The sequence below is a fragment of the Ursus americanus genome, chromosome 8 (assembly GCF_024610735.1).
Source record: "Ursus americanus isolate L20-20 chromosome 8, mUrsAme1.1.p, whole genome shotgun sequence".
In the NCBI taxonomy this organism is placed as follows: domain Eukaryota; kingdom Metazoa; phylum Chordata; class Mammalia; order Carnivora; family Ursidae; genus Ursus; species Ursus americanus.
This window is the reverse complement of record NC_142134.1, coordinates 4054306-4075953: the sequence shown is the minus strand read 5'-3', so window position 1 is coordinate 4075953 and position 21648 is coordinate 4054306. Positions and strand designations below refer to the sequence as shown.

The window sequence follows — 21648 nt, the reverse complement described above, 5'->3', positions numbered from 1 at the left end:
TCCAAGCAACTTGTTTCAGGTAAGGGGCTTCTGTGACCCACTGTAAGAGCCACCAGTGGTAAAGTTGTTAGGATAGTCTCCTCAGTTTATATGAGTAGGTAGAGTTTCCCTACCAAGCAGGGCAGGTAAGATGCACTTCCGGTATCAGAAATGACAATTCTGCCTGAATTCCTTCACTGAACCCTCCACCTCTCCCTTTCACGGTCATTTAACATAATGGTTAGGGTCTGTGTGATTTGGACACTGTGGTCAGGGCTAGGAATCATCTCATTGAGAAAGCATAAGTTCCAAGGATTAATGCAAATATTGTAAAACTTCAACCCTTTGAGTCAGCACGCAATATCAGCACCTACCTTCTCTTTATTGGTACTTTTGGGGTGATTTTTTGATTACAAAAGTAATATGCTTTTACCAAATTAGTGCAATTTTATGCCAAGAACTCAGCTGGGAACTCACAGAGAGAGTGACAGAGAGAGAGGGAAGTAGCAAATGCTTATACTTTGTAGAAGTGTGAAAATGCTTTTGCCTAAACCCTGAAATCATAGGGTTGAAACAATTTTTAAAAATAAAATAAAGAGCAGTCAGTCTCCCCTTTGCTGTCCTGCCTGCTGCTCCCTTGCTGTGTATTCAATAAACTTCTATCTCTTAAGTTAAGATAAACTAGAATAGAATAGAATAGAATAGAATAGAATAGAATAGAATAGAATAGAATAATGAAATAAAATATACAGTGCAGAAGACCATGGTGGCTCCATGGTCCCTGGCTTTTTTGACTGTGTCATTTGGAGCTTCCCTCGGTTAGTGATATAGGTCATACCACATTCTGGGAACAAAACCCCTGTGCTGCTGTCTTTGTGTAATGCTTTCTCCCCATTTGGTACAGAAATTCTAGGAGAATTGGTTTGGTGTCATCTTAGAATTGCACATTTCACAAATAATGGAGTATATTTCTCAGACCCTTTTTCTTTGAGGATCACCACCCCAGTTAAGTCTCGCGAACCAGCCCTCATTGGTCCGCTACATGTATTTGAACTTGGTTTTAGAATGAAAAGTAAATGAGGAAGAAGAAGTGGAGAGGTGAAGAAGACAACAGGAGGAATTTCAGTTATCTCCTCGTTAGGGTACATGACTTTCAGGTCTTCCTGTGACCTTAGCATTCTAACCAGTTTCTGCCCATAAACGATAAACAAGTAATTCTATTTTTCTCTCTCCATTGATTATAGAACCTGAATGGTATGCCTCATTTTATGTGTGTTGCAGGATGGACTATGCAGTATGCATTGGATTGATAACCTCTTGGGTTTTTAATCAAATGACCCTAATGGCTCATTTTACTTTTCATGGATAGTACGAATACCTAGAACCATAAAACACGATGCAGTCGCCACTCAGTTCAGTAACAATAATGATGACATTGCTACCGAACCTTACAAAATAAATCTATTATCATCCTAATGTAACTAACAAGATCAGTATTGTTAATTTAGCTTCACCTTGTTAATATTAGGTGCTGCTTATGTGGACAATTAGACTATTTAGAAAAATATTTTTATGACTAAGGAAATGGTACTTCTTTTATTCTCTAAAAATAAACTTTGTGTATGTAACAGTCACAATAGGATTATTCTCAAACAGGAAATGATCCAAAGGGATATCATCAAAGAAGTCAACTGTGATCTCAGGGTTCTGTATTCAACCCAAAATAACATGGAAGTTTCAAAATAGTGAAATGTCACAGACCTTCATAACAATAGATATAATACCCCAAATTATTTTTCAGTGATTGAATTATATAGATGCTACTAATTTTATCTGTTGAAGTTAGAGTAAATTTCACTAAGAGTTAATCTTACCTATAGACGTTCCAGCTGTCGATTCTGTAACACGATTTGACGTTGCGGTTGGTGTTGGTACAGATGCTTTTGTTGGAGAAATTGCTGCTGATGTTAATACAGGAGTGTTTGAATGTTTAACATCTGCAAAAAGGAAACTGCGTTAAAGTTGCTGCATTAAAGTTTACATTTATTTTGCCAACTAACAGATTAGTATATTTAAGCAAAGTAAACTGTATGCATACTCCTGCTAAGCCAGTGGGTAAGGCATGGCTTTGAAATTAATTTTCTAATTGTAATGGATTCAGTCTTCAGTTCAGTATTCACTCACAAATTCCATCTGCTTCTCACCAATGGTGTGAATTTTCAAGATAGCTGGCAGGAGCGGTCTACAGTTCTGAAACAAAATGATATCTGACAAAACTAGTGAGAAATTTAACAATATTTTTAAGCCAACTTAACGAACATTGTCAGATGAAATAATTAAATGGATGTTCTCTGGGCAGTGGATGTTTTACTAAATATTTTCATAGCACATTGAAATTATTAAGTAGTAAAATGTCAGTATTAGTACATCGTTCCTGATATAAAGTATTTTTCCCTCTATATATATTCCAAAGGAAGACAATAAATTTTATTTTTTTGAAGAAAGACAATACATTTTAAGAAATTCAACATTGCGACATGCTTAAATTTTTGTCAATGGAACCACCATAAATCTGCATTTTCAAATGAGTAATTTCTCTAGATTGTACCGATCAAAAGCACCAAAATGAAGGTGCTACATTGGTATGTATATTGCATGTTTATTTTTAATAATACTTTTTTGACAATAGAAAGTAAATATTTAATGATAATTCTTTAAACTCCCATTGAAATATTAGTAATTTTTCAAAGTGAAGTATGTAGGACTTAATTCGCAGTTCTTCATGGAAATATTTGTTTTACATATGACTGAATTTTTTAGCATTTATAGAATCCTTTTAATCCTGCATTAGTTGGTCTCGTCTCTGAACACTCACTGTTGTGTTGAAGATCAGAAAACAACGCACAAACGTGTACAGAGGACTTGGACAAAGTGCTCATGTCCACGGAGGGCACTGTTTTCGTGTTGTTAGTACCTCTGTGCAGAGTATATATAGTACAGCACATTAGCTCAGAAGATAGACTTGAGTGACTAAGACTTATGTTTCGGTCCCAGTCAAACTGGATATGTCATTACAGTAAATACATGTCATTAGGATGATTTTCACATTTAAATTTTATCCAAAATTTTCCTCTTTGAATCTGGAAAAACCAATAATCTTGCACATCAGTGAAAAGCAGTATTTCAGATGTCAGGCGCTAAGAGTGTACTTCCTGTTTCCTTTTATAGACTTGAGGTGCTTGGAAGTGCTAGCACTCGGCACTGACTCTGTTGATAGTACACGAAATTGCTCGGTGTATTCAGCACGTATGGATGTGTTCAGCACATTCGGGAATGACAGAAGTGCCTTTTCACAGGCTTTACAGAAATCAAGTCAAAAGCTTTTTTCACCTCTGGATACACTTCACACCCTTGCTCTTACCGCCTCCCTCACTCTCCCAGCAGGCAGAAGGAACACGGCAAGCATGCATGACGTTATCTTTTCTGTATTAGTCATTTTGTTCTCACTATCTTTCCTTTCCTCCCAGAGTCTATGATGTAACACCGATTTTTAAGTTTAAACTGAAGTTGAAGAAAGTTATTCAAAGAAGCACATACCACTTTGACTGGAAAATTCACTTATAAATAAATGATTCCTATCTGTCGACTTGCTAAATAGTAACATCCTCAATTTCTGAGTATAATCAACATCTCCGGAGAATTTTTTCTTATTTCTTTCCTCCCTTCCCCCCTTCCTTTTTTCCTTTTTCTCTTCCAAAAACACTTACTGGGTAACCGATGTGAAAGGCTCGATTAGATCTAGTGAAAGACTGTACGCGGTTCTACACGGAATCACCTGTGAGTAGGTCTCCATTCGGTAAGGAACACGATGCCTATACACAGGAAATGACGAAGGACATTCTGTATGGGGTGTGTAGATCAGTGTTTTTCAAACTGCAGGTTATGATACAAGTAAAGAGTAGTTAAGATCTAGTTAGTAGGTCTTGCAGTCAGAGCTTTTGCCAAATGAAAGATAAAAGAAACGTTAGAGGGATATTGCAAATAATGAGGATAACTATTGTTTCATGAAGTTCATGTGCACATGTACGTGTGTATGTGTATTCACATAATTTGTTAGTGCAAAATATGTTTCCTATTGTGATTCCGGCTAAAAATTTGAAAGCTACTGGACAAGAAATTGGGCAAGAGTTTACAAGGTAAAGGATGACCACCCTGCTGGCATGAGCAAGGACTCCTTTATGAGAGAGTTGACATAGGAACTAGAGTTGGAAGAGTAAGTAGCATGTCCACACAGCTAGAGCAAGGGGCCCGGACAAAGGTCTGGAGGGGAAGTGAGAGGTAATTGAGAGAATTACAAACAGTTGTGTTTGGCTGGATCACTGTATGCTATGAAAGGACATAGGAGCCTTGTCCGGCACAATACCGGAAGCTAGATCATAAAGGACCTTGAACACCAAACCAGGGACTTGGGACTTGATTAACAAGTCAGTGGGAAGCCCTGGAAAGTGACCAAATAACAATTCTACTGTAGGAGCAGCGATGGGGAAATGGGTGGGGTGGAGAATGAGAGGACACCAGCTGAACTGAATGGCAAGTCCCATTTTTATGTTTACCAATGTCTCTGACCTCTTCAAGTTACCATGTGAGATCAGTGAGTTCACATCTAGAAAATGACTTGCTGCCAGCTACAAATAGACACATTTTTTAAAATTTTTTAAAAAATTTTTTAAATATTTTATTTATGTATTTGAGAGAGAGAGAATGAGCAAGGGAGGAAGGCAGAGGGAGAGAGAGAAGCAGACTCCCTACTGAGTGGAGAGCCTGATGTGGGGCTCGATCCCAGGACCCTGAGATCATGACATGAGCTGAAGGCAGACGCTTCACCAGCTGGGCCCCCCAGGTGAAGGAGGCATGTTTTTTAACACTGGTGTGGTAAGATCGAGATTGGGATGTACTGTAAGGTTTTCCCTCAGAAGACTGCAACACATTCGCCCGGTGATTTCCCTGAGTAAAATCTTAATCCAGTAGCGCTCGTTAATATCTCCATAGTAGTTCTTCACATTGACCCACAAAGACAGCGCCCTCCATTGGCAAGGACTGGCAAACCACCCCCGCAAATACTGAGCGTCCCTGTGTGCCAGGCTCTGTGTAAGCACTTCCTGTGAATTAGCTCCTTTAATCCTACAAAAACACCAGGATGCCCATACTGATATGATCACCACTGTACAGATGAGGATACACTGGGAAGTCACACAGGTGGAATTTTACTCCAGGCCCCTTTGAACCCAGAGAAGATCCTCTTAACTACCAATTTCGTGCTAAGCCACATACTCCTGCCCTGCCTGCTCTCTGCCTTTGACGGGGTTTGATATTAAAGGGGTAGAAGATGCACAGATGTTTTACCCTCATGTACCTAGGATGAGGAAACAAAGTACCTCACTGTTGTTTTCTTTAAAAATGCCATCATTTTGTCATATACGTTACATATATACACATATAAAATGTGTCCACCTATAAACACCCGTAAAACGTTTAGACTTAAAGCTCTGGAAGCAATTTTCAATCTACTACAGCTATTTATATTTGAAAAATAAAAATAGAGATTTACTCAGTTGGAAAATTCTGCAAGTAGAAACATTCTTATGCTACGGTGGGAAAGAATTACTCTAACTACACTGTTGAAGGTTTTATTGACTGGGATGCGAGTAACCACCAGTTACGTTTTTACAGCATTTTCTATAAATTTCTCTTAGGTCTGATTTGATCTCATAATAAACTATTGAGGAAAATGGCTTATTCTGAAGTATTTTCTCTTCACAAGACATAATGAGGTAGCATTTTGCTCTTCTTTATCTCCAAAGTAATTAAAGATAAATTTAACAAGGAGACCTGTATTTCACATCTTTGCTTATGCCCAGCCACATAGGGCTGCTCCTAGGATGTTGTGAGAGAAACAGATGGCATTTTGTCCTGATTCCACCCTATACCATACACCAGCTGAGAGAGCACAAGACATACTAGCACTCTTAGTTTCCTATGCTTCAAAAGGATGAAGCAGGATTGGGATTTAAAAAAAAAAAAGCTATTTTAATTACAGAAATCATAAGAACTTTGAAAATTCAGTGTATGGCTGAAAACCAACTATCATATTTTCTCCTCTTTTCAAATGATTAGTTCATCTACTCCAATCTTCTTAGACATGCTTTGTAATTACATTTCTAAGTAACTCACAAGTGGTCTCTAAAAGAGTTCATCCATCCTCATAATGAGAAGCTATCTCTCCAATTATCTTTTTTCCTACCGAGTCTACATTTAAGGTCCACTGGAAAACCACTACCAGTGAGTATAGATCATGGTTTCTCTAGATCAACACGAATACTGAATGACAGTAACTGAGCATTCTAACACTTGAGGTCTCAAAATAACTTTAAAAAATATCCCACTGTAACAGAATTCCTACATTTTATAGCTTAGAAAACGTATGAGTTTAAGGTAGTTTCAAAAGATCATAATACCAATTAGTAAAAAAGGTGCTTTAATTCCTAAATGATCAATCTATATTATGTAATTTAGAAAAATCTTCCCCCCCCCCAGTTCTGTTTGGGCATGTGGAATACATTTCAGACAGAGACAATGCTGAAGTTTCTCTTTGAACTACAGGAATAAATATTTACTTTGTGAGTTTTAACCATAAACAAAAGTTCAGAAGAAAATTTTAAGCTCTTTAAGGAAATAAAAGTCTGATTTTTTTAGAAATATATTGGGTATATACAAAATGCTAATTACTAAATGGTCTTATAACCCTCAAAGTATCATTATTAGGTAATAATTTCACAACCTAGATTAACTAATGGAATTAAAGGCAAAACAGGTAACTTCATATTTCAATAGTTTATAGTGTATTATTTCTCCTAGTTCACGGTTGCCTTCATACAATGCCACCTCCTATACATTCCCATTTCCTCTGGCTTTTAAAAACTTTATATAGATTGTGTACTGAAATAAAATAAGTGTCAGTTGTTCAGTTACCATTTGTGGATGCTTATCCCCAATGCATCACAGTTTATAATGAACATAGATCCACTTCCTAAATTTGCACGTGATGGTAGTGTATAAATTGGGATGTTAAGGGTGAGAGGGCCTTTTTTTCATAGTAATTTGTCAGTAATTGCTAGTATGACAATTCTGTTCAACTGATACCCTGTTATCTATTTGTTAATAAATAATCATAAGTGAAGTTTAAGTTGAAAATTTCAATTTTTCCTCACTAATCAAAAATACATATTAAAATATAATGAAAATGTTTAAAATATAATATACTACAAATTGATATAAAAATAAAATATATTTATGTACGAATATAATGAAACAGGCAAACACATAAATAAATACAATACAGTACCACTTGCTATATTCCCATCATAATAGCATCTTCACGAAAGATAAGACACCAACTCCTTTTGATTATCAGTATCTTATCAAAACAATCTTACACTAACAGTGATCCTTCTATTTTAACGTAGCAAAATTCACTTTGGTTTATTGCCTACCAAATTAAATATGGTTAATTTTTTATCAATTAAAACAAAATAACAATTATTATCTTACGATGTTTCTTTGATGATTTCTTCTATTTGCACTGACCCCAAAATTTCATAATATCCTATTTTAAATGTATAAGTAGATTACTAACCCATGAACTGTTTACCTCAATAAACATTTATTAAGCATCTATTTCTTTTTTTTTAAGATTTTGTTAATTTATTTGAGAGAGAGAGAGAGCACCAAAGCAGGGGGAGCAGCAGACAGAGGGAGAGGGAGAAGCAGGCTCCCTGCTGAGCAGGGGGCCCCACAGGGGGCTTGATCCCAGGACCCCAGGATCATGACCTGAGCTGAAGGCAGACGCTTAACTGACTGAGCCACCCAGGGACCCCAAGCATCTATTTCATTAGGGGCTTAGCAGAAATAGAAAAACATATTTTTCCCAGAGGAACTTAAAGTTTATTTTGATACTCAAGCTATGCATGCATGAAACAACGCTAACATTATGCTAGAGGGCCGTATATAAACGCTGCTCATTAATACTATGCAGAGCTGGTTCTATCCAATGTTAAATGAAATTAAAGTAAGGTGATGTGTCAGGAATAATCAGAATTACTTTCTTGGTGGACAAGATTTCAAGAGGAATCAGATAATTGAGCACATCAAGGAAAAAAAATGTTTCATGGGAGAAAAGAAAGAAAGGATATTCAAATAGAAGAAGAAAGTCAACACTGCCAAGTAAAACAGAGGTCATATAACATGAGACCTGAAAGGGGACATTGAGGATACTGGGGCACTTATAAGCAAAAACTTTTGGGAGAGGAAAATAGGAAAATCCCATTTTCAATGAAAACATTGAGCTAGTGGCAACTCTTGAAAAAAGAATTTTAAATTTGAAGTACATATTCAATTAAGACTCACAAAATACCATAGCAAGCACCGAAGTTTTGAAAATGCTTTCATTTCCTAGGTGGAATGAATTTGGGAGATAAAGAAGAAGAAAATCTCATCTCTCACAGTGAGGAAAATATTCAGGTAAGTGGGAGAAAGCTGTGCCCCAAAGAGGAATCTCTCAGGTTGCCAGCCATCTGTGAGGTGGGGAGGAATGCCAAGGCCGGCAGGCTCCGAGCGGGTGGACAGGTGTCTCAGCCACCTGGCCCCTCCGGGGAGAACAGGAAGGCAGTATCACATTGGTGAGTTTCTTAAACAGAAAACAACAATATCTGCAAAATGGACCTGAGAATTCAAGGCATTTTGGCTGACAAGTGGATGGAAGTGTACAAGGCAAATTTCTTCCACTGGCCCAGATGTCAGGCTTGAAACGATGGAGCAATGTCGTTATTTCCCTTTACAAAAATAACTGTGATTTAAAAAAAAAAACCATATTCCATAATAATGAGATATTTGAGATTGTGGACTCGATTACAAGTGGACTTCGGCTTTTAGGAGTTTCAACTTCTTGAAGTATAAAAAGACAAAGTCGTATTTAATATGTATAAGGGTGGGAGTAGGAGGGAAGAGGGACAACCCGGCCATACTCTTGGACTCAGACTGTCGTCCCGCCATGCCTCCCTCCGGGCTGTACCCTCAGGCCAGAGACGAACTGTGGTTTGGCAGCTCAAGAAAACATCTTTCAGGGAAACAAGATGCTTAGGCTTCACACATTTTTGTAGGCACCAGCAAACTTCACAAGCAAGTTTCTCGGGCCCATCTCATGACTTCAGGAAGGGGATGAATTCGGGGAGCCCTCTCAATCTTGGGAGGAACAGCACTGCCTTGTCCCTTCTCTGGGCTCCACGGAGGGGCAGTGATTATAAAGGAGAGCACAGTCCTATTCTCTCTCTAATGGCACCTCCAGCTTTCCTCTGAACTTAGAATGTAGCCACTTGGGATCTTGGGTCTTAACTATAGGCTGTCCTGAGCGGTTTCTTCGGAAGGGAAGGTCTCACTAGCCACTGTTGACCAGCAGATTACGTTCATTTGGAATCGTAACTTATACCCATGAAATTACATGACAGGAGACAAGACCCAGACCTGGCAGTTCTGACATTAGCTAACTGTGCAATGTGGTGTGAGCCACTCTACCTCTCTGGGTCTCAGTTTCCTCTCTATAAAAAGTGTCCATTGAACAACTTCACTTCAACAATAAAATTGTATTACCTCTAAGATTAAGTTACACTGTAAATATCCATTATGGCAAATCATAAAATATAAGTTGCATTTCTATATACCAAGTGGAAACTTGTACTTTAGCAGGCATACACAATGGCTTTATGGAGTCATTAACTTGCTACCAGGGAGAAATCTGAGCCCAAAAGGGAATTCCGTATTTCAAGGGGCAACAATGACTACATTCATTTGAGTCTGGTAATGTTACCTGGACTAAATGTATTCCCCAGAACTAGAAGGCAATGTGAAAGACAAAGTTTGAAATATGCATTGGGAATACTTTGTTTCAGAGTTTTCTTTTCAACATAGAAGAGCAAGTGTAAGAAGAAATATTTTGTATAGGTGAATTAATTTTTACATGAATGAATAGAGCCCATAGCAAATAAGGTAGTCAACTCCCTCTCACCAATGCGTGCATGTGTCTGCGCTCATGTCTATATTCAACTAGTGACAAATGTGTTTCCAAAAATAGTCTGTAGTATTGCATTTGAAGCCAGAAAATGACATTTGGCTAAATTTGAGATATCTTATTAATCATTTCATCTACTTTTATTTTTGTCTTCTCTAAATGTAAAAGGAAACTCTCTGGATGATTTAAAATGCTCTTTAGTTTGTTAGCAGCTGAGTGACTGTACTTTCAATTATAAAGAGGTAAAATAAAATGAAAAAAAGCTATTTCTCTTTGCTTGAAGGGACAAAACAACTTTAAAATATTTTTAAAAAATATGTTATTAATTTATTTCAGAGAGAGAGAAAGAGAGTGCACGCAAGCATGAGCTGGGGAAGGGGCAGAGGGAGAGGCAGACTCCCCACTGAGCAGGGAGCCCGATCCAGCCTGGCTGGATCCCAGGACCCTGAGATCATGACCTGAGATGAAGGCAGGCGCCTAACCAACTGAAGCCACCCAGGCCCCCCAGGACAAAAAAACTTTAAATGATAGAGATCCCAAGGACACAAACTCATGTAACAATTACTTTCAATTGCATCAGTTGATTTTAACAACAATTTTGTAAAACAGTTGAACAGACACAACTCTTATCTCACTTTACAGATCAAGAAACTGAGGTCCTGGTAAGTGATAGTGACTTGTCAAGATGCAGAGTTAGAAGGTGTTGTTGAAACTCACATGTTCTCATCCCTTTTTCATGTTCTTTTCCTCAACATTGGCTAGCGTCAGAACTGTACGGTCACGTTTGCTGTTGTGGTTATGCTATGCCACTACTTTAGTATTAATGACTTCACTATGCTTTTCTCTTATATTATTGCTAATTGTTATGAAAATAAATGTAACTAATTAAGGTACGTAAAATGGTAAAAGTAAAAAACAGGGATTATCAGTAGTACTTCATCTATTTTTGGCTGACCAACCACCTCATCCATCAGAGATTATTAAATAAATCAAATCAAAACAAAATCTCTTAGATCAAAGTTTTATCTTATCTTGTCCATGACTAGAACATTAGTGTGAAACAATTTTGCTAAAAAATTATAAAGGAAGAAAGTCAACTTTTATTGTAATATCAAATGACTCAGAGAATTTGTGAACGGTTTTTCAAGGTGTGATTTTTTTAAGGGTCTTTTTCACTTTATTTGTTACTTGTCCTGGATTTACGGCAATGTTGGAAAAAGAAATGCTTCTTTTCTTCCTTAGGGGTACAGCCCACAGTGTTATGGTAAATATATGATTGTTTGGTCTCACTTAGCAAAAATCACTCATTACCTTGGTCACATCAAAAACTATTTTGCTCTCTTAGTTTTATTTGCATCAGATTATTTTTTGATGTATATATCCAGTATCCCCTGTGAATGTAAGAAAAGACATTAAATAAAGGAAAGTAATCTCTTAGCCAGGTAATAAAGCAAGGAGCAGTATAGTGCTGCAAGTAACAACAGCAGGGTTCTGGGGCCATGCCGTCCAATCCAGGCCCCACCATTGAGCAGCTATGTGACTTTCTGCAAACTGCTTAACCTCGTTAGCCTGTTTGCAAAATTTCGGAAGCCTACTCTATATGGTTTCTGTACAGATCAAACCATTGATACACCACAAAAGGGGAGACGTGCAGTTAATCACTGGGTTACACTTGAATTTATACTGATAAAAAGCTCAATGAAATGAAGCACCTTTTAGAGTTCTACCATTAGGTGAGATAAATTATGTTTCTGACTTACGTTGCCCCTAAATACTTGATTCACTGCTTACAGGGCCATGTCCCACACAGTCAGCAGGCTGGAGCTAGGAAAGTCTGGAAAACCTGAAGCTCCTCCCTAAATCATAACCTGATTCTCCCAATTAAGTCCTAACTTTGACAACCACTTTGCCAGGTTTTATAAATTATTTTTTCCTTATTCTTGTTTTCTATTCTCCTTATACCATTTCTTTCAAGAAACTGATTATAGTAGTAGAACGGAAAGATTGCAGGATAGAAAAAAGAAACCTGGGAAGTTGGATTCATGTAGTAGAAGAAAGAGCTTTTCCATGCTGTAGTCCTTAGGCACATGGTTGTTGGCATGCTGGCAACTATTGGGCACTCTTGGGATCTGCAGAGTTTCTACCAGGGATCACTACGCCTGTATTCACACTTGGGCACTGGGTGATGTATGTAAGTGTTGAATCACTACATTGTACACCTGAAACTTACATAACACTGCATGTTAACTATACTGGAATTAAGATAAAATAAAAATTTCAAAAATCTGTATACACACTAATTATTGTCTGTGTTTTGAAAAAGGTAACTCACGCATATATGCTACTATTTAAAAAATATATATTTTTATTTATTTTTTATTTTTATTTTTTTTAAACATTTTATTTATTTATTTGACAGAGATAGAGACAGCCAGCGAGAGAGGGAACACAAGCAGGGGGAGTGGGAGAGGAAGAAGCAGGCTCATAGCAGAGGAGACTGATGTGGGGCTCGATCCCAGAACGCCGGGATCACGCCCTGAGCCGAAGGCAGATGCTTAACCGCTGTGCCACCCAGGCGCCCCCAAAAATATATATATTTTTAAAATACAAATTTTAAATAGTTCCTTAGTATTGAGCAGCATGCTGTTTCCTCAATTAGTGGGTGCAAATATTATCTTACTGGGAGCGTAGTTTGCGATTTTTCCAGGTAAATGAGGTATTGCTCTTCAAAAAGTTTGAGGACCACCTCTTGGTGGATCTAAGTGTGTTAATAACAGTACAATCTTGTTAATTTGGCTGAAGGCATCATATAGCATCGCAAAACAGCCAGAATTTAAAATCTTGTCTTATCCATTGCAACACAAAGTTAGGGACACTCTTCAAACACCTATGACTCATACTTTTTAATTAGAAACAAACAAGCAAAGAGTGACAGAGCAGGGGATTTAGAGCCCTTTCGGCTCTAGCATACGCCAATGCCCAGTGCTAGAACGAAAGCATATCTTTTCTTCCTCTGAATCTGTTTCCCCACAGTTTCTCCACATTGGAGATGGAAAAACTGCTCTGAACCACACGCCCAGTAGGAGCCCATCATGTATTTATACAAGAACAGGAAAGTAGTCAAAGTGTCTACTTTCCGATTTCAGAGTCTAGCTTTTATATGGTATATTTTCCAAATTAAAAATATTTAGAACATTCCATTAGGACGTCATCAAAGGAGTCACTTGTGGTGGGTTAATTAAATCTAACACATTTAAAAATAACTCTGCATGTTGTGGGACAGATGCAGCCTTTGGAAAAAGAAGGAGCCTACACTGAACATTGCAACAGATTTTTGTATTTAATAGTAGGCAACAGACATGTTTCCAGAATATGCTCTCAAAGCCTCATTGGGAAGTGTCTGCTCTGCTGACAGCAGGAGAAAAAAAAAAATCCATATATAAAGTAAAGAAGAACAAGAAGTAAATTGTATACTTTTACTTCTCAATTAACTCAAATTTACTTCATTATTTAGAAGTAGTATCCCATTGCATGATGTTGTCCAATTTTAACTAGAATAATGAAGTACTCCAAGATCTTTTCTAAAATGCGAAGACAAAACCTAGGATGGAAAACTTGCTCTTAGCTAAAAATAAATTGTCAGGTATACCCTCGCAAGAGGTAATTTTGGAAATTCAAAAGGATGTTCAGAGCTATAATAGATGTGGGAGAAAGGTCTGGAGAGAGTTGAATTGCTCTGCCCGCCAAAATGGACCCAATATTTTACTCCTAACAGTGAGAGAAAGACATAGGCAAAAAGGAGAGAGAAAAGGCCATGAAAGAAGGTAAATGTCCAAAGGATTTTTCAGACTGAGGATATCTAAAACTCACTCTTTGCATCACTCTTACATAAAACCTGGCCTTTCAGTAACATCAGCAACTACACACAAAGTCTGCAATTACCCACCAAGGCTTTAGTTAGGTGGATCTTTCAGGGCGTGCTTGAAAGAAAGGGCGGCTGTGCTTTAGTGGTTGCCAAAGTGCAGTCACAAGAAACCAAACGGAGTACCTGATTTGAAGGATGCAGGAACTAAGAAAGAAAGGTGGGAACATGAGAACTTAATCCTCCCCCTGCCACGAAGGATTTGCAGAAACATGGGGCATTGGGCTTGTTGTGCCCAGAGCAGAGAATAAGTTGAATCTGAACATGGTTTTATATCAAAGGGTGGTGACATCCAGGTGACACCTGAGTTATAGAAAATGATTTCCTTATTTTATTAAACGCTGTTTACTACACTGAGAATCAGATTTGCTAAGTCATGATTATGACAATGCATTTACTGAGAAGAGGTTAATCATAAGTTTGTTCTATAGAAAATTGTTCCAGACAGAGTGGGTTATAAATTGTTTGCTTCACAAATATGGGAGGAGAGATTATCAGGACAAATAGACTCTACAGAACAAGGATTTCAATGCAACATCAATAATTACTTATATCCAAGATATTAGTAGTGTTGAGCAATAAAGTATTTTCTAAGTGTGAAGGCTACCATTAGATCACAGTTGACATTCACCCATAAACTGGGTTTTTTTTTTTTTCTGTTTTGATGACAAATTCGTGCCAGAACAATTAAATTTACTTTCCTGACAAAGTAACAGAAATATTAGTAAGGGAAAACCAATAGATGTAATCTCACATTTTTATCAATATATAATTGGTTTCTTTTATTGAGAATGCCTAAGAAATATGGTGCTGTGTATAAACATGGTCATTAGTTTAGAATCATTGTGTAAAATATACCAGAAGGATAAATTTTCAAGCAATTCTAGTAGATAACACTACCATTCATCTGTGTATTTTCAACTAGTACAGTACTTGACAACAAGCCCTTACTAAACATTAATTGAATGACAAATGTCAGTAATTTTTTCCCGAATAGCCAGAATTTTCAAAATGTTGCAATTATTCTATCATTTTAAATTAAATTGCCATTGGCTACAATTAGAAAGTGAAAAACTTGCGTTGAATTTATAGTGAACGTATGACTCCTTGTTGAAACTTCATACTAAAATAAATTTTCTCCATTTAATGGTAAGTCATTATTCTTTACACTTTATTACTAGTTGTAAACATATCTCTGCTCCTATGTGACCTCAGGAGTGTTGAATATTGGATGAATTTGGATTTATGATATTTTCCTGATACAGGGTCACTTCAAAATCTGGGAATACTTTTGGGGGCACTTTCTGTGTTCTTGGCACTTTTCTTACCTCCAGGGAGACTTCTGTAACATTTGAAAGCATTGTGCTTCATGTTCCCCTGGTGACAAAGGTTGAGGTACAATGTATTTGCTAAGTGCAGAAGAGTCACTCACCAACTCTCAAAGTGTCCTCAGAACGCTTGTTCACTTGAGCAACGTACTAGCAAGGAATAAAAGCTGGCAAAGAAAATGCCAAAGGTGGCTAGAGTTGCCTCCGGACGTTTAATCTTGAGGAAAGTGTGTCCAAAATTTCATCCACACCTGTGCCACCTTTGTGAGTTTCTTTATATGCTTTACTCTATGTACCCCTTACTTTATTAGGTCCTTACTCTTTTTCTTAAAAGTCAAATCACTTTTAAAAATTTAATCCAGTTTTTAAAAATAAATATTATAATGGTACCACAAAAGAAGAGTAAGATCTCTAACGAGAAAAATAAAAACTATAAAAAAGTCATATTCCATAGAGATACCATTAACTATGGTGGTCCCATGCTTGATCCTGCACAGTCTGTGTTGAAAAGTGAAATTAGTGAGTGTTAGGCCATAGCAAAGACATAAGAACACCAAACATACACTGAGATAACCAAAAGCATAATAGAGATTTGAGTCCAAATTATTTAATCCCCTGACATTTATCCCCCAAATGATCTCAAGCACCACCAGCTGTACTCATTATACACCCTGGAAATACTGTTTTAGGGGAAAGCCTCTTAAGGCCACCTAATTAGTTATAAAGTGCCTTGTAATGCACCAAATTATAGCCTTTCCATATAGCAGAAAGTCAGCCCTAATTATTTTCTGTCCTTCCCTTTTCTCCTCATACTAGCATACATTGTTGCCATCTTCTTTTAAGAACCAAAGTCAAACAAGCTTAAAGCCCAGCATTATTTCAGGAACTCATAATATAGGTAGAAAGTAAAGGCTGAATAGGTGATTAATAATCATGTAATATCTTAAATACCATAGACCTACATAGAGGCCTAGAGCAATCAAGTTAGGCTTGAGGAAAGCTTTTGACTTTTGTCTCCTATCACACTGTCATCAACAAACTAGACAAACTATAAGCCAGTAAACAATACAGTCAATTTATGAAAAAAATTAGCACAGCTTTTCAAATGAATCTGACCTTTACATCTTGAAAAATAATCCAAGTCAAGTTTTTAAAGGATAGTATGTTGAACTGCATTTTAAACATTTTGGATAATAATAAGGAAATTAACAATATAAAACTAATTAGATAAATTATTGTTTATTTACAAGATGAAGTTGAGTTGCAATAAATAAAAGTGAACAACAAAAGAGCAAAAGCCAAGAGTGGACAAATTTAGTAGAATAGTATAAAGAAAAGTACACCAGGAAAGGATGTAAAGCCAAAGGAAACTCCAAGTAAAAAAGAATGAATTAATATAATATTTTATCTTAAATTCATACTTGCAAACAGAAGCGTAGTGATAGATCACGTCATATAACTAACAAGTAACAAGTGCTCTTTTGCTCAATAAAGTGGTTAGATTCTTATTACGACATTAATTCAATCTTGCTCTCCGTGTTTTAAACAAGTAGGAGCAAAACTGTCAAAGAAGAGGAACTAATGTGAGTAAAGATGGAAATTGGATTCCAGTAGAAGAAATAGGAGCTGGAATGATTTACTGTTTAATCTGAGAAAACAATATCTGAAACTGTATTTAATCCTTTCCAAATTTGCTTCTATAATATCATTTGTGTCTCTAACCTAATTTCCCAATATATGAATGCAAGTGAAAAGAATTTCACCTTAAAATTTCTGATGTTTCACTAGATGAAAAGAATTACTAATTATTTTACCAATGTTCAGAGATATAAATGGACAAATATAGTTTATTCACAGCAATTCTCATGTAAGAACATCAAGAAATGCAAATGATAGCTAAGCCAAATTCATTAGTAAAATATATTTGCATGGAAAATAACATTATAACTTCCATTAATTACAGTGTATAATTTTTAAATTATCTACGTTGGGGGGCGCCTGGGTGGCTCAGTTGGTTAAGCGTCTGCCTTCAGCTCAGGTCATGATCTCGGGGTCCTGGGATCGAGCCCTGTGACTGGCCCTCTGCTCAGCAGGGAGTCTGTTTCTCCCTCTCCCTCTGTGTGTGTGCTCTCTCTCTCAAATAAAGAAATAAAATCTTTAAAAAAATACATTATCTATGTCGGATTATAGAAAAAACTATGTTGCTTATAAAATTTCTGGCTATTATAATTATTTCAATATTACAAACAAGGTGATCGAGCATTATCCTTGTTCTACCTGCACCAGTTCTTCAACGGTAAATCAAAGCTCTGAACTTTAAGACTGTAATAGGCAAGACATATAATCCTAAAGATGTTTTTGGCTTTATGGAGCAAGTAAATAATGGATCAATTAAATAGGTTCAGTTGGTATTAATTAAATATGTAATGTGGGTGTAGCTTGAAAGAAAAGAATTTAACTTGAAATCTAGGAAAATTCCCTTGACACAAGGTGTTCTTTCTGATCTGAATATCAATCAAAATTGTATCAAAAACTTGAATGTATTACAAGTTTGAAAGATGGCGCTTATATTAGCCATGCGTTGCTGTGCGACAAACCATCCCTAAACACATGTCTGACAACAGTCGTTGATTATCTCTCACAATTTTTGTGGGGAAGTAACTCGAGAGCAGCTTTGAGCAATCCTGGCTTTGGGTCTCTTACAAGATAGCAGTCTGTAGAGATTGCAGCTGGGGCAGCAATCAGCTCAGGGTGTGATGGGTCTGGAAGACCCATTTATGAGGTGGCTCATTCAACGGTGCTGGCAAGTTGGTGCTGGCTGTCAGGTTTATTCCAATGTGTTTCTCCACAGGGTTGCCTGATTGTTCTCACAATGTGATGTCTGGCTTCCCCCAGAGAAAGCAATCTGAGAGACTGAGGTAGAAGCCATAATGTCTTTTACTGCCTAGGCCTTGGAAATCACACAACATCCCTTTCACTGTATTCTATGAGTCACACAAGTCAGCCCCAATTAAGTGTGAGAATGTTCCACCCAAATGCTTGAATACCAAGAAGCAAGGATCATTGGAGGCCATCTTGGAAACTGGCTACCACAATACTTACAATTTGTTGGATTACTTTCAAACACAGAAATTATAGATATTAAAAAATGAATTTCTGTATTTTAGGAAAAAAAAACTTCTAAGTTTTATTTATAACCTGAATCTACCCACTGAACTTTCCCATTGTTTCCCAACAGATAAGCTGGTTTCTTTGTCATCTCTTAAATATGGCATTTTTATTTCCTACTCTGTAGTTTTGCTCACATTTTTCTCCTTTTTAGAAAATTTAATAAAAATTTTGGGGAACGTGGATAATTTTTTTCTTCAAACTTCGGCTGAAGTTGTACCATCTGCATGAAGCCTTATTTATTAGTTCTGTCTACAATGACTACCTTCTCCTTAGAATTTCTATATATACTATTTTTAAATCACACAATTAATACTTAGTGAGTACTTTTCATTTACTTAACAGACGATAACTGAATGCCTCCTATGTACTAGGGCTATTCTAAGTGATGGCATAAAATCAATGATTTATTTCCCTCACCAATCCAAAGAATTTACTTATATATCTTATATTCATGGTACTAATACTTAATATACTAACTCTGTAAGCGTATTTTCAAGTTGGTAAATGTAAGCTTTTTAAAATGTCCCCAAGCATACATTTTATGTGTAGAAAATGTTTTATAGAAGTTAATTCAGCTTTGGAAGTATATATTCAGCTATTTTTTTAAATTCATAGAATGAAAAATCTATTTCTCTCTTAAAGTTTTAAGTTCAATTTACAAATGATATAATTCTATTTATTAATAAGCAAATTTAGCAATCACTTTAGAGACCTTTTAACATTTAATCCTATTTATATATTTGGTTAAATTCCCTTAAATATATAAAACTCTATTAATAAATTGAAAATATCTAACATATACCAGTTTGCCTGCCTTGTAGGATTTTGTAGAGATCATGTATATAAAAATACTTTGTAAACTCCTAATTAATGCATAAATATGGCATTATTGTTATTAAATCATAAGGTCAGATGTGCTTCTGTATTAAAATGATTCGATAGAAAACAAAACACTTGGCTTTGTTCATAAGTACTTTATTTTTTTATTTGAGAGAGAGAGTGAAAGAGAGAGAGCATAAGTGAGGGGACGGGCAGAGGGCAAGGGAACAGACTCCTCGCTGATCAGTGAACCCAGTGGGGGGCTTGATCCCAGAACCCTGGGGTCTTGACCTGAGCCAAAGGCAGACACTTTCTTAACCAAATGAGCCACCCAGGTGCCCCTGCTCATAAACACTTTTAATAAATGTTTTTAAATAGTCCTTTCTTACACTGAATTAGATGGAGATTGGAGAAAGTTGAATTTAAATGAAGTTAAAGACCTCAGGAGGATTAAACACTGTTCCAACGCATGAAAGCCTGTCTTGAACACAAGAAGCATAGCAGGCAAGCTTTGATTTGGACTTCACAAGACAGGTTCCATTCTCAAAGAGGACACGCCTAGGATCAGAGATCTTGAGGTGATTGTTAGGCATGAGTTCTCAGACCAGCATTTAGTCTAGTAGAGCAAGCTTAACAAATCAAAGAATGTGTATCAAATTAAAGAGGATGAGTGCCTCTGAGTGCTAAAATAATCCTAGGTAGTGACATCTGACAGAAAGCTAGCTCAACACAAGGGGACAAACCTGAGCAGGAACAAGTCCTACGTGGAAAGCTTCTGACCCTAAATAAGTAAGGGTGAATAACAACCTAAAATTCAAGAGAAAAACAGAATGAGATTGAGAGGAAAATGATAACATCTAAAATAAAGCTTAAAAGTATACAGTGTCCAGGGGCGCCTGGGTGGCTCAGTCGTTAAGCCTCTGCCTTCAGCTCAGGGCGTGATCCCAGCTTTCTGGGATCGAGCCCTACATCAGGCTCCTCTGCTGGGAGCCTGCTTCTTCCTCTCCTACTCCCCCTGCTTGTGTTCCCTCTCTCACTGGCTGTCTCTTTCTCTGTCAAATAAATAAATAAAATCTTTAAAAAAAAAAGTACACAGTGTCCAAAAAAAAGCATACAGTGTCTTCCTTGTTCTTAAGAGATTTGTACTAGAGATGTGGGGAGGGGAGCGGGGGGGGGGTGAAGGATGGAGAATTGACAAATAACGTATGAATAATGACAATAGAGATTTATTTGCTAAAAATAGATTACTCTTGTCATCAAATACTTCAGAGGGCTGCTGATATTTCTCTCCACAGCTTTTTTTTTTCTTGGTATTTCTTAAGATTTTCCGATTAAATATATTCAGGTTCTGTTATATACTAATTACTCTTAACACCTTAAGGAGTCTTATCATCTACCCAATAAGACAGCTTATTTCCCTTTTAATAGATCCCAGCTTCAATTTTAAGTTTCTTAAGCTCAAGCTCTATATTTAATTCATTCCTCCCAACTTTTGATATAATTATAAAAGGGTAACATAGATGGAAAAGTGTAAAAATATAAATATACATATCATGAATAGATATTAGCCAGAACCTGGTGTAATTATAACCCAGATTAAGAAATAGAATATTCCCAGCAATGCAGAAACTTCTTGAGAATATTCTATGAATTACATCCCTCTCCCACTGTTCTAGAGGTAATTTGTAGCTAATCTGACTTATGGTAATCATTTGTAGCCTTTTTTTTAAATAGGTTTACTGTCTATTTGTACATCTGAATATGATAGAATTTAAATTTTTGACTGTTCTTAACTTTATGTAAATTGCAATATGTAGTATTTTTTGTTTTGTTCAATGTCATATTTTAAGATTTTTATTTTATTGATTTTAGCTACAGTATGTTCATTGTTGCTGCCTATGGTTAATTGAATGAATAAACCATAATTTACTTATTAATTTTGTAACTTATAGACGTTTGAGCTTTCACTAACTTTTATCATAGAAAATGTGCTGCTGTGAGCCTACTTGTATTTCAATTTTTTTTTTCCAAAAATGAAGTACCTATTTAAGACTGCCAATTTTTTGTTTTGTTTTGGGATTGGGTTGTTTTAATTTTCCTTACTGATTTGTAGCTTTTTCTATATATTCTCGATGCATCTTTTTTTGGTCAGTTATATCCACGTCAAATAAACTTGTCCCATTTTGTGGTTGTCTTTTCACTTTTTTTGTTTTTAAAGATTTTATTTATTTATTTGACAGAGAGAGAGACAGCCAGAGAGAGAGGGAACACAAGTAGGGGGAGTGGGAGAGGAAGAAGCAGGCTCCCAG

General features: G+C 36.5%; 1 protein-coding gene across 2 annotated transcripts in view; it reads right to left on the bottom strand.

Annotated features, from left to right (window-relative positions):
* The window catches only part of EMCN (endomucin), a 98325-nt gene that overhangs the window by 59447 nt on the left and 17230 nt on the right, over positions 1-21648 (bottom strand). For both annotated transcript variants that reach the window (XM_045792507.2, XM_045792498.2), the window contains exon 2: positions 1854-1976. In XM_045792507.2, coding sequence (XP_045648463.1) covers positions 1854-1976 — 123 coding nt within the window. The remainder of the gene's footprint in view (positions 1-1853; positions 1977-21648) is intronic.